We start from the raw sequence: 14,552 nt of genomic DNA, 5'->3' as shown, positions 1-14,552 counted from the left end.
TCGATCAATGGCCGGCGGAGTGGCACACTACCATGGACTTGGCGGTGGGTGGAAGCAAGTCTGTCGCACAAAATAAGGAGGAGGCCAAGCTGAAGATGGCACAGCTGGTCGAAAAGAGGAAAAAGGAGGCTACTGAAAAGGTCCAGGAAGAGTAGGTAGGAAAGGAGGCAGGAAAATAGACAGGTGGCACAGAGCAGGGCTCTGACAAAGGCGTGTGGTCGCCTTCACCTGAGACCGAAGGGGAAGACAGAGCAGAAAGACGCGGACCCTCAAGTGACGTTCGCCCGCATTAAGCACCCAAGAGAGCTAGAGAAGGGAGGGTCCAGAAAGAAATCCAAGATGACCAAGACCTCGATGGACCCTATCGCACTAACGGAGGGCGACCTACATGATATCGGTGACACAGTCCGAGATGTCACCGCGGAGGCCCTACAACAATTTGAACAACAACAATAGATCATACTAGGGGCTATACAGACCAGCTTGGCCATCGAAACTTCAAAGGCTATCGATATGCTACGCACGAAGGCTTCCAGTGCGATAGTGCTGCCGCATGGAGCAATGACCACGGAAAATGAGGCTGACAGGGCCACTGTCAACGCCTTGAAGGGAGTTGGGCTGAACCTGGCAGTGCTTCCGCGCGAAGCACTCCACCTCTTGCAGGATGGAGTAATTGCAGAAATGAGGGCCCGAGAGCACCGCACCCTCTAGGTGATCAGTGAACAGCGGATCAACAATGAACAGATGGCCCTACAGAGAAATTTTGCCATCATCGCTAAAATCGAAGCGACCAACCAGAGCAAGAAGATCATGCAGTTCGTTGAGGAGGCATGCAGAATGGTCCTAGAATTGGCCATTTCGGAGAAGGAGCTAATCAAGGTACGCATCTGCAAATTGGCCACAGGGGTGCCCGACACTCGGACTGAGATGGCACGGGTTCAACTGGAATTGAACCTATAGATTACAGAGCTGTATTTGAGGGCCCAGCCTTCAACACCGCTGGAAGTAAAGGAACAGTGGGCGACCGCTGTCACAGAGGCCGTCGCGGCGGTGGAAAGTGCAGTAGCAAATTATACACAGTTGTTTGAGCAATCATTTGAGGTCCTGACAAGCTTGCAGGAGGACCCAAATGTACAGAGGCTAGAGACAGAAGCGTGCAAGCTACAACAGTGCCACGATAAATTTAAGGGCACAACACGAACCGTCGTGCTGACACAGAGGCTAGCCAAGCTACAGAAGGCCAAGCAGCTGAAGGAACAAGTGGACGCAGTGCTGCACAAGGAAGCAATGCTGAAGGCGCGACTAAAGCCCTGGCTAGAGGAAGCTTACGTCGTCATAGAAAATATTGAAGGCAAGTTTGCGACTCTGCAAGTGACGCAACAAAATCTTCAGGCTGACGGCGCAGGAGCAGTGACCGAGAAGACAATGGAAGATGCGAAGTAGGCAGCAGCTCAGTGCACGGCCAAGGTAGTGGTCATACGAGTTGAGTTGTATGGGCTTCATGGATAGATCTCTGTGCCTACCAAGTGACTCGAGGGCGAGTCATGATGTTTGTGTTGGGGGCCTCTTGGGAGCGGGATCCCCCAAGGGCAGTTTTGGGGCTAAAATCCCATGTTTTAGTAAAATTTTGTAATATAATTGTAAAGACACCACATTTTGTGGTCGCGGAGTGCGAAGGTATTATGTGTCATAAAGGGTAGTCTGCCCTTAGTTTTGTAAAGTAAAGTCGGCTATAAGAGATCTACGCATGGTCCGCGGACCATGGGATTGTATAAAAAGAGCTAAGCTCTAAGTAGTTTTAGGGACACAACATGTAAGATAGTCATAGCTCTGGAGTAAGAAGTCTAAGTCTTGGGTTGTAGCGTAGGTAGAGGCTCTGCAGCGGAGTGCGCAAAGGCCTAGGGTAGAAGTCCACCGCTGAGTGCACAGACCCCAGCAGCTGTGTGCGCAAGGTGGACAGAGTCTATAAACACTTGGAATATATTAATGAAGAAAGATATTCTACAATTTTTGTGCCTTTGTTATGTTATTGCATCTTGATATGTTATGTATGAATTTCCTTTATTATGCTTATATGATGCGCAAATGAATATGAATACATTAGATAATTGAACGCAATCAAGGATATTTGTTTACGCGGTGTTAACTTTAATTATTTGATAAGATAAGCAAATAACTTAGACTAATTGGGAATCTGCACGGCAAGTTGCCACAGCAGTGCGAAAGTACCTGAGTAGCAGGATAGGGCTGCGCAAAGGTCAATCATACCCTTTCACGGAGGTATTGAAGGACAGGATAAAGGGCTCGTCTCACAAGCTCTAGAGCAAAGCAACCTGCGCGAAGGCAGGGATAGAGGGAATCAAATGACATCACAACCATCTCAGGGTGCGAAAACTTGGTTCCAGCATCCCCCCATACTGCTTCGGGTGAGACTTCGGTTCGCACTCCGCAGGATGATGCCGAAAGGGCCAGTAGTGTACTCTACTCCCATGGCCTTCAAAATTGCAGGTTTTGAATGCTATCATGTGAATGTGGACAAGGCATGTGACCTCTTTTGCTTATCAAACAACAAGTTTAAAAACCCTTTAGTGTACAATATTTACACCCAACTATAGTATGATCTATTATAGACATGAATGGGAACACAAGTAAATTAAGGAGTGGGACCACTAAACCTCTTTGCTTCTCATGATTTGAACTTCAAGCATGGATGATTGGATGGTGATCTCATGTCGGCCCTTGCATCCTTTATCCTCATTTTCATATTAAGCTAGTCAATTCTAACTGCAATACCAACATGTCACATATCACTTATATAATCATGTGATGTGATCTATGCTAAGTTGATAACTAAACACATGGAATTGATCAAATAGTTAAATTCTATATATTTGTTTTACAAAGAGTAATGGGGTTATAACATGAAAACCCTTTTTTGTTTTCTTATTGAAAACTAACTACATGGCGGTTGAATCATTTGAAAGTGTACTTGTTCATAAAAACAAGGGTTGCTTTGGGAGTATAATCTTATAGAGTAACCATTCTCTGCACTTTACCCAGCTCCTTCGGAATGCGCCTAGAAAACTTACAGCTTGTCAATATTCTAAGACGAGCTAAAAATTAGTCGATTGTAAAGTATTCGAACAAAAACACAAATGATTGAATTACAGGGTTCAAAATGCTTACAACATGTGAAGGTATTGCAAATCTCCCAAATTATTTGGAATCAGTCCTGTCAGGCCTAGATTGTATGACAGATCCCTAAAATGTTGACTTCGTTCTGTAAGTCTACTTATTATACCCTCTTATTTACCTTGCAAACCCAAGGGGTTTTTGTTAATATTATTCTAATTGCATCTAAATAAGGAAGATGCTCTGTATAGAGGGTAACACTAGAAGATCCATCCCCACTACACTGTGTGTTCAAATGTTGGATAAAATTTACACAGTGCATTAACTGCATTAAAAAGAAAGATTATTGCACCCAAGTAAACAAATGTCTGATATACATATGGGGGAGTTCAGACAAATGAACTCTACTTCGCAACCTCAATATTCATTGGAGAAATGGGTTTGGATGGTATCAACTCTGTGCTACCCTTGCGATTACTTCATCAATCAACTTACAGAACTTGTAGTGTTGAAAGCCGCCCAATTTCAATGTCCATTGAGATTCATTGAAGATAGAGTCCTGTAAAATTTTATCCATGGAAAGATTCAATCAGAAGAAACTCCCATTTTAAACAACACGGATCTCATCTTTTCCATGTGGACAATGTATTTCCCAATTTCTTTTGTATCGACAACAATGCTTCCTCTGATCACATTGAATTGCATAATTTCCCACTTACATCAGATTGAGTTAGATAAAATACAATAGTCCAAAGAGACAACAAATAATACCATTCTTTTATAGTTTGGAAATTTTACACGAGTGAAATAAGGATAAGAAGCAACAAGTAACTAAATTAACAACATCATATAACAAATGATGAGGTAGTTTGTTAATGTTCCCCTTACTACAAAAGTCTTTCTATTAAGATTTCCTCATAAAATTAGACCAATTTCTAATGAACAAAAACTATTATCCATTGCACTGTGAATTAAGGTGATATGATATTACTTTGTTATGAAATGTTTGATTTAAATCATTTACTTATAAATGTTCTAGAATTTTAATGAAGAGCATTTTCAGAAATCCTTTAGAGTGAAGTGTTGTGCATTACCTTCACTTTGAACATATCCTGGTTGGAATCTCCCTGAAACATTTCTATATGATACAAAAGAAACATCAGTAAAGAAACAAAATTGCATAAAATTTTGACTTCGTTCTTTTATGCTATTGTTTCTTATGCCATTGCCTTACGACGTTTCCTTTGGAGCATGTGGTGCAAATGCTAATTAATTCATGTCAAATTAATTAATTAAATATAATGCCATATCAACATGTGTCATACGGGGGGCATGGTATTGATAAGCCATAATATTTGTCCATGGTATTGTAACAAAGACTATTTACAAGCTAAGAATTTTCATAGTAAAGTGGGGTGAATTTCCATGGTTAAAAATATTGTTACATGTTTTTTAAAATGTATATATGTTTAAATCATATATATATATATATATATATATATATATATATATATATATATATATATATATATTCATTTGAGCCTTGTTGTTTATGTGAGGAAATCCGAAGACATTTGAAATATATGTGGTACAAGATTTTAATTTCTTTCTAACTTTCTAATTGATCGACGTGGAATTTTATTTTTTTGAAGTGAAGTTAGGGTTGCTTTTAGGGCGTCTCAAAATTTGGTTGTAATTTAGATAAGATAATAAGATAAGATAATTATATTTATGTCCAACTAATGACCACAATGTAGGTCAAAGGGACTGTTGAGTACATTGATGTATATACAAAGTGGGAAAACCAAATGGTCTCTTATAAAAGCTATAATGCATGAAGTAAATCAACATTTGGCCCTAACGGAGAAGATCCAGGAGCTAATAGGTCTGCGGATCAAACCCATCTCTCCTAACATCTGAGGATGAATGAATAACACTGAAGAAACTCCACAAAGTCTGTTGGCCTGATGAAGAGTCGATGGAAAGTGCAGACTATCCACTAAATCATATCCTAGGGGGGTTCACAAGCTGTTGAATGTTGGAGGACCTAGTCTGTCTCCCAAGAACAGATCTGAGACAAAACTGTTGTTGAGATATTGTGTGGTAGGGTGAGGTCCCAGGGATCCTCACTGATCTGGAGTCTAGATACGTATTGGTATCAATCGATCTCTTGGTGCCCCTGTCTGGAGGTAGTACCCTGGAAAATGTCATGATCCTCTGTGTGGGGTCCGGTCTGATAAGAGGCTGAAGAATATGCACTTGGAACCTAAGACCCTCCTGCATATATAGGGCCAAACGTCTCTGATCGGGGTACCTGAAAAAGTCGGCGAGGGTCCGAGAATATTTGAACAAGCAATGAAACCTTCCTCTGATCTCGTAGTAGACAGGGCATCCAAGGATGAAGTGCACCTCAGTCTCCACTTCCTGTAAATGACATATCTAGCAGAGTCTGTTTAGTCTATCCACTTGGTGGTCTGTCTCTACCCGAAGTCTACGAGAACCTACTCTAAATTGGCCTAGAGGAATGCAAAGAGCATGCATCTAGTGGTGAAACATATACTGGGGTCGAACAATGAGCCTGTCTCTCAACTCCAAGAAGTGCTCAGTGTAGAAGGCCATCTTTGGGCGCAACCCTCCCAGAGGATTGACCCAGGTGACCTGGACGAATTTCCTGTAAATGTCCTCCCTAATGAGCTTGTTTAGCTCCTGTCTAGTAGGTAAAAGGTGACCAGGAGCATATAAGGAATATCAGAAAGGAGGGAGATGATCCAACTGAATTAGAGTAAATTCTTGAAGGAAATGTGATTTATTTATTTTTAGTATAGGAGAATCCTCGAATGGCATGAAAAGTTGATGTCGAATCTGAAATGTAGTTGTTTACAATTTTCCCATCTCGTCGATGTCCTCTTTGGAGCTCTCATCCGGTTCTTTGTGCCATTTATGTTTTCAGTGATGAGTGGATTTGTTATTTATATTATGAAGAAGCGAGGATCCTGATTGCAAAATATTTGGAAGGCTTAATAGAGAATAATGTAAGACCATCAACTAGATCCTGACTAAGGATTTATTTCATGTAAATTTTGTCAAATTGCAATTTTTAGGATATGTATTTGGATGATTACATTGCATTTTACTTGGTCATGAATTTTATATTATTCCTCTTATTTTGCAGGTTGGATGCCCAGAGTTCAATGTGAATTGAGGCGATGATGTAGACTGATATTAGTAGCCTTAAGAGTCACTTGGAAGTTGGAGGTCTATCTATCCAGTTAATGTCCTGAAGAAGCCCAAGGAGAGGCATATCTTGTTCAAGAGTTTTTTTCTAGCATATGGAAGGTGATAAAGGTCCTACTACAATGCCGATGAGGGGAGACAATGAGATCTAGTCTTTAGAAATGAGATATGCTGTCCCTGTTGTGATAGATTCATGGAAATGATCATAGGATCACCATTTCCATTGAGGGATGCCTTGCAATTTTTAGATCTGTAATGATTGGCAACCTTATTCAGGTGGAGGAGAATATTCAGGCTATTGTACCATAGCATGAATAATGTGAGGTTGAGGAGAATATTCGACCCCTTCGATGGTAACAACGATGGGAAGATCTTCGTCAACAAGCTCAACATGCGCTGGAAAAAGCTCGACTTGCCCATACTACTAGCTTTATATAGGACCAGTCAGAGAGACAAGACTTCGATTGGTTTGCTACCCTAGACCAATCATTAGCACCAACTCTCCAACTATGATGCCTTGGAGACAAAGCAACACTGAGGATTCAATCAGCGTGATCTTGTTGGTATTTTTCATTTAAAAAGGATTTTTTCATTTCAGTGCATATTTCGGCGGTTGAGTTCAAGGGGGTATAGAGATAAAGAAAAGTGTGGAAAATTGCGAACTAATTTAGCTAGGGGTATGACTCGGGCAACATTACTCGTGGTTCTTTATGCGAGAAACTGGAATATTAAAAAGCTTCTTTATTACTGGTAAACACCAAAGCTAAGAAAACTGATTCCCCTGCAGGTAGCAAGAACAACTAGCACTTTATATAAAATCAGAGTCTTTTTAAGCAACAATGTCTTATGGGTAGACTTAGATTGCTGAGAAATACCTGTGAATATGTGATTGTTGGAACATGGAATTCTGACCAGATTCGTGCTACAGAGGAATACCATTGCTGACCAGATTCGTGCTACAGGGGAATACCATTGCCCCAGTCCCAATGCCCACATGCAAAAATGGCTCCAAATAATCAAATTTGGTAACAAAACTTGTTAAAATCAATGTAATTTGATTCCACTCGCAGACAAAACCCTTTTTCAACTCTTGGGAGCCTAATCTAGCACCTATTTCAAAAAGAGAGTTGAAGAAATCCATTATGCCCATGTTGTTCACTAGGGCTTGCAAATTACAATTTACAATCCATTCACAATCTCATTCATAAGTCTCTCGGTTCTAAATGTCCAAGTAGAATCTACATGAGATGAAAAAACTTGTAAGAATTTGGAATATCAATGTGGTGGCTCGCCATTATTGCTACTAGCAAATTGGCATTGCAAGTTGCAAGTTGCAACAACCTCCATCACATTATATTCATTGTTGCAACAACCTCCATCACATTATATTCATTGTTGCAACAACCTCCAGTACGTTATATTCATTGTTGCAAAAACCTCTTGCCGCCTCAATATAGCCTCCAAAGATAATAGATATCCAACCTTCCATAATATTCTGAAATATTTTTTCGAACAACAACCCTTCTTAAGAAATTTTATAATATTATTTAATTTTTTAAAAACATGACAAAATCAAAACTTAAATTTTTTTGCCATATAATTTTTTCTTAGCACTTCTTTAACATGATAAAAACCCTTTAATAAACTCTAACATGTTCAATTTTAAACACTACTCCCATAAAATTTAAATCTAATAGAAAATAAACCTCACACATCCCAATTAATCTACACCTAATAAATTCCCACTCCAAATACATATAAGCTCCCTTTCCAACCCGTCTCACATCGATAACTTAATAGAATCTTGCGGTATAAATGACATTTTGAAAAAATATTTTATCTGTCAAATTCTTATGCCGACGTCGAGGCGTCACGTCACCTCGGTAGCTTGTGACGTGGATCGTCGCGTTTGATGATCTTTGAACTGAGCCTCCAGAAAGTTCCAGAATCGAACTCATGCTCTATAATGCTTGAGCCTCCAGAAAGTTCCAGAATCGAACTCATTCTCTGTAAAGCTGGAACCTCGAGAAAGTTCCAGAATTGAACTCATTCTCTATAAAGCTTTACTCTGCAGAGGCCTCAAGGTAACAACAAAGTTTCCAGGCTTTTGTTCGATTTAAGAAGTTGTCTTGTCTTAAAAAGCTGTCTGTTCAATCACTTAATCGCTAGAAAGTCATGGCAGATCCGTCTTTCAGCGGGTTCTGGGATCGATTCCCGTATAGAAGGCCACAGCGCAGTCCTTACAGTTCTCATCCCTACGCTGCATCCAATGTGACTCCAACAAAACCCGAATATGATTACTGGGGCGCTCCGAAGGTTAAGCCTAGGACATTCACAGTTCCTGTCTATGGTCCTTCTGATCATCCCTCGCCAAGTCCGAGTTCGGTGACCAAAGGGAATGGTCATGCAGAACTTAATCCCAAGAAGGTTGTTTCGATACCCATCGATTCCGAGACACACGTTTCGTCTTCAGGGATTAAGAAGGCCGCGGTTCCTCTATTGGACGAGACTTCTGCAGCCAAGAAAATTCAGTCGTCTTTCAGAGGTTTTTCCGCCAGGAAGGGTGCACCTTTAAAGAAATTAAGGGTTATACGTGATGTGAAGGCAAAGGCCGAAGATATACGACGGCGTCTTGCTGATAGTCAAGTGGTGGAGTCGATCCTTCAGAATGAGAAGGAACGCCTGAGGATCACCGAGGGCATAATGTCACTGCTGCTAAAACTTGACGCAATTCAGGTATGCGTTTGAATGTCCTATGTTGGATTAAAATCCGGTTTTAATTTCGGGTTTAACTTTGTATAAAACCTTTTGAACTGCAACCCAAAATCTGGGCCTGTTCTAAAATCCTCTTTGATTTTTTGGTCTGGTCCAACATGTTATAGACACTTTTGACTGTAGAAAAAGTTGTTTAAATCATTGGCAGAAAAGTTTACCTTTTGGTTTCGATCAAAATTCTATTCGCTTTTATGTTTGGCTGGAAACCCAGTGTGAATTTGTGTTTGGGTTAAAACCCTTTTTGAATTATGATTCAAAACCTTCTTTAAATTTTCGTATAAACCCTATTTTAGTTTCTATATCAGTTCTTTGTTGCTTATACTCTTTCAATCACTTGAATGCTAGGAGTTCAGCAGCGTTGAGCGATCTTAACATAAATATGCATTTTGATTTGCAGGGTGTGAATTCATTTGTGAGGGAATCAAGGAAAGCGGTAATTCGTGAGCTTGTTAATCTGCAAGAAATGGTAGATGTCATATTAGGTGGCAAATCGATAGGAGAGGGAGGTTTGCCGGGTGTAGAAGATGCGGAGGATACGCATGGTGATGAACTGGTCACCTCTCGAGAAGAGGATGGAAGTTTGCAGTCCTTGGACAGAAGTCCCACTGAAGAGGAAATTGGAGATGGAGAGTTGCTTGTGCGGGGTCCCAGTGAAGAAGGTATAAAGGATGAAGGGTTGCCAGATGGTGTCAACCTAGCCGTGGCCTCTGCGCATGATTCAAATGTGCAAGAAGAGGGATCCGTTGTTTTTGATAGAATTGAAATACATAATATGCAAATTGAGGCCCCAAATCATACTGAGGGTATTTCCATGGTCACAGGCAGTAGTAGTGGGGAAGTGTCATCAGAGGTAATTGCATCAAAGGAAAACACGGTTCAGGATCGGGAAGTGGGGGATGATTCAGAGGTGCAAGAAGAGGGATCCGTTCTTCCTGTTAAAAGTGAAACACAGACTATGCAAATTGAGCCCCCTAACCATACTGAGGATATTTTCATTGTCATGGGGAGTGGCGACGAGGCATCGGAAGTAGTTGCATCGAATGAAAACAACGTTCAGGATCAGGAATTGAAATCATATGATGAGGATGCAAAGAGAGATTCAATTGACGAAGAGAAAGCTTCGTATGGCGCTTTAAGTTTTGAAGGGCAGAGTCGAGAGGAGTTGAGAGCTTCGGAATCTCAAAGCGTCCCCTTCACAAATGAAGATATTATCGGATTTGAAGACAACATATGTGCAAACAGTGCAGATTGTGAAGTACAGACATGCAGGGGGTTGAATGATTTGGATCTGTCAAAGTCACAACCGGAGACAAATAAAGTTCCTGAACAGCATGGAGAGGGTGAAGGCATGGACTGTGAAGAGACTCGAGAGGTAATAGGTACAGGAGCGGGGGAAGATACTAATGTTGAAGAAGGCATTGTGAAGGTGCGAGATGAGAATGAGAGACTGAAGAAGATGGTGGTTGATCTGTTCAATAAAACTGAATTGCAGAATCAGTTGATTAATAACCTGAGCCTGAGAATTGCACAGCTAGAGGAGCAAATATCCAATAAAAGGAAGAAATCTGGAGACAAAAAGAAAACAAAAAACCCCAGCAACGGTATCACTCGCAGACGAAATAATGGGGAGGAGGATAAAAGTCAGTAGATACCCTCGACGTATTTCCAGTGAAAATGTAGAGCATATAACATGTATATAATTGTTATGCAGAAATCATTTATTTCAGGGAAGTTAACATCCCAGCTGTCTGTTTGAAATAAAAAAGTTTTGTATATCCCATTGGATGTAATGAAAGGGTTTTAATGCAATAAGTTTCTAAATATACAAATTCTGTTTCAATTTTTGTAAGTTTTGTGAAATTTAGTAGTTTCCGAATAAATTCTGTTTCAAAATTTGAAGGTTTTATGAAGTTTTAATTTTAAGAACAAAGAAGAGTAGGCGTGCAAAAGCCTTCCCTCATATAGCAATATCTGTAAGTTTTGATATCAAATTCTTAAGTACATTTTCAGAAACTGATGTCAAATTTGTCAGTTTTCAGAAACTGATAGTCTTTAGGTTTTAGAATTTATTCTTATAAAAAAACAATCGGAGTACTGCAGATCGCTGTAGATTGTTGTTAAAAACTACACTCTGTTTTGGTATATTACCTGGAGGGTTCATCCGCTTTGCTGCCTGCCGCCTTAACAGTGTATTACCTGTAGGGTTCATCCTGTTCCTGCCTCGAGCATGGAAAAGGAAAAAAAATATTGCAAATGTAACACAACCATATCCTAATTAATTACAACTCTAAAAGATAAAAATAATCAAATTAAAAAAATCAAATAATAAAAATGATAAATTTATACAATTCAATTTTTATAATCAGTTCAAATTGGTGATTTTTTATAGTATAGTTTTGGTAACTAATGACTAATATTAAATAAAAAATATAATTATAAAACATAATGTAAAGTTAATGATAAAAATAATAAATCTACTTTATTCCATTCTCATTCATTCTCATAATAATAAAACATAATGTCAATTTAATGATAAAAATAATAAACATATTCTCTTCGATTCTCATTCATTCTCCTTAGTGTCCCTGAGTGTGGATGGTTCTGAGGCCTATGATTTATTAACACTTGTGCCAAAGTAGCCATTGAGAGTCCTGTCATCTTCCTAACTAAGAGTTGAGGTTGCTACGCAATGCTCTGTTGCAATCTACATAGCATTGACCCTTATGACAAAGTAGCCATTGAGGGTCCTGTCCTCTTCCTAACCGAGAGTTGAGGTTGCTACGCAATGCTCTGTTGCAATCTACACAGCTACTATAGTGAAGATGAAGCAGATGAAAGAAGGTTTATATCCAATGCAAAGATCCATGAAGAAGCGTGAGGATGAAGCTTAGTTGGAAGGTTTATATCCATGCAGAGTTCCATGAAGAAGTTAATAATTGGATTCTCAAGACAGGGGACTCTTACAGTCAGCAGACCAAGTTAATAATTGGATTATCAAGACAGCTGACACTTACATTCAACAGATCTGTTCCACGTAGACAGTGGATTTATTTTGACAATTGAAAAAGATTGACAGTGGATTTATATTGACAATTGAAAAAGAAAATTTCTTCCTTGTATTGATGAAGCTCAGAGACTTTAAGGATGGGATCACACTTTCAGTCCTAGCTAAGAAAATAGTGGACTTAGAGTTCTCCATTTCGTGGGCCAAATATTTTATTTTTTATATGTATTTTGTTTAGAATGTGAAGGAACGCGTGAAGATCACCGAGGGGATAATGTCATTGCTTTTAACTTGATGCAATTCAGATATGTATTTGGAATTCCTACATAGGATTAAATCCTGGTTTGAATTTTGGTTCCAAACCCTGTTTGAACCCTTTCTGGATATTGATTTTCTTCAAATCCCTTTGAGAATTTGAACGCTCACCCGAAATCAGGGCGATTTTTGGGTCTGGCCCAACACGCTATAGGAATTCTTGTCCGGTGAAAACCTCTGTTTGGATAGTTGGCTGAAAACCTTTTCTAACTTTTGGTTTCGCTCAAAACCCCGTTTAGCTAGAAACCTAACCTTTTGGAATTATGTTTCAAAACGGTTTTTTAATTTTTGCACATACCATATTGGAGTTTCTATTTCTCCAGCTCTTTACTTATACTTTTCATTTGCGAGTTTTTTTCATTTCAATTTATTTAAGGGGTGACAGATGGTGTCAAGCTAGACGTACCCTCTGCGCATGATTCAGAGGTGCAAGAGGAGACATCTGCTCTTTCTGGTAACATTGGAATACAGAATATGCAAATTGAGGTCCCAAATCATACTGAGGATATTTCCATGGTCACTGGTAGTAATGGTGTATAAGAGTTATCAAAGGTAGTTGTATCAACGGAAAACAAGGTTCATGAACAGGAATTAGAGGATGATTCACAGGTACAAGAAGAGGGAACTGTTCCTCCTGATGAAAGTGAAATACAGAATATGCAAATTTGAGGGCCCTAATTATACTGAGGATATTTCGATAGTCACGGGCAATAATGGTGGAGAAGAGTCATCAGAGGTAGTTGCCAAAGGAAAACAAGGTTCAGGATCAGGAATTGGAACCACATGATGAGGATGTAAAGAATGATTCAATTGATGAAGAGAAATCTATGGATGGTGCTTTAAGTTGTGAAGGGCAGAGTCGGGATGACTTGAGAGCTTCGGAATCTCACAGCATCCCCTGCACAAATGAAGAAGAGGTTATTGGACGTTCAAATGAAAAAAACATATGTGCAAACAGTGCAGATTGTGAAGTACAAACATGCAGGAGGTCGAAAGATTTGGATTTTTTAAAGGCAGAAGGCTCAGTTCTTTCTTCAATCAGTTCAGATCAACACCATCCAAAAATGATTGATATAACCTTTCACATCAGGAGTCTCGGCTCCTCTTTATCAAGGAATAGAATTTTTAAAACAAGCCTTCCAAAATTTCTTTATGCACAAAACCTCAATGTATGAGACTCAGCTCCTTTTAGGTCTTATGCCAAGAACTTACGGAGGCTTGGCTGGTTTTAGGTCTTATGCCAAGAACTTAAGGAGGATTACCTTTCTTCAACTAAATATTTATGCTCAAAACTCTTCAAAAGAAATCTCAGTTCCTTCTTGGTGGTTACAATAACATCAATAACGAATTGATGCTCAGACATTCAGATCTTGATGCTCAGAAATTCAGATCTTGATGCTCAGAAATTCAGATCTTAGTGGTAGCGCAGAGATCGCAAACAAAGAGAAACACAGGAAATAGAAAGAGAAACACAGGAAATAGGCTCCAAGTCAGGTAAAAACCTCTCCAAAGGGAGAAAAACCAAAAAACTCCTCTTTATAGAATTTTCAATAAAAACTTCCAAGACCAAGACACTAGACCATCCACCAAGAGACCAGGCCAACCACTCAAACAAAATCTGTTCCTTATTTCACAATTTCGAATCTGAGGCAATCTGTCCTTCCATAAAGAATTCGATTGCCAAAGAGGGATAAATCAAAATACAAGACCAAAACAATCTTCCAGATTCGCTATCCTTCTTCCTCCTTTTCACACTTCTGTTCTGCCTCAGATCTCCTTAATAAAGTCGAATGTAAGTATATTTTTGGAGGACAAATTCCTTACCAATATATAGTCATTTGAGTGGGTCCTCAAGCCTCTTCTAGGCCGATCCTCAAGGCTAGCCAATCTGATTTCTTGGGCAGTCTCTAGACATTTCCATGACATAAAATATTTTCAAGGGTTTTACTTTATGATTTTGATTTTGACTTCCTAGAGCACTCAATGGGTACACAACTCAGGATCAAAACAATGGGGCAAGAAACTCATATATAAATAACTTTTCTTTTACCATATTTTTTTGACAAGTACAATAATTACATCAAGTCATGAC

General features: G+C 39.4%; 1 protein-coding gene across 1 annotated transcript; it reads left to right on the top strand.

Annotated features, from left to right (window-relative positions):
* Positions 1-8,315: 8,315 nt before the first annotated feature.
* LOC149265670 (uncharacterized) lies at positions 8,316-10,981 on the top strand. Its single transcript, XM_089429655.1, has 2 exons — positions 8,316-9,102; positions 9,539-10,981. The coding sequence occupies exons 1-2, from the start codon at positions 8,542-8,544 to the stop codon at positions 10,787-10,789; spliced, it is 1,812 nt and encodes a 603-aa protein (XP_089285781.1). The 5' UTR covers positions 8,316-8,541; the 3' UTR covers positions 10,790-10,981.
* Positions 10,982-14,552: the final 3,571 nt, after the last annotated feature.

The sequence above is a fragment of the Pinus tabuliformis genome, chromosome 6 (genome assembly GCF_031772625.1).
Source record: "Pinus tabuliformis cultivar Carrire ecotype Pingquan chromosome 6, CPIR1, whole genome shotgun sequence".
In the NCBI taxonomy this organism is placed as follows: Eukaryota; Viridiplantae; Streptophyta; class Pinopsida; order Pinales; family Pinaceae; genus Pinus; species Pinus tabuliformis.
Note: the sequence above shows the minus strand (reverse complement) of the source record. Positions and strands in the feature narration are given on the sequence as shown.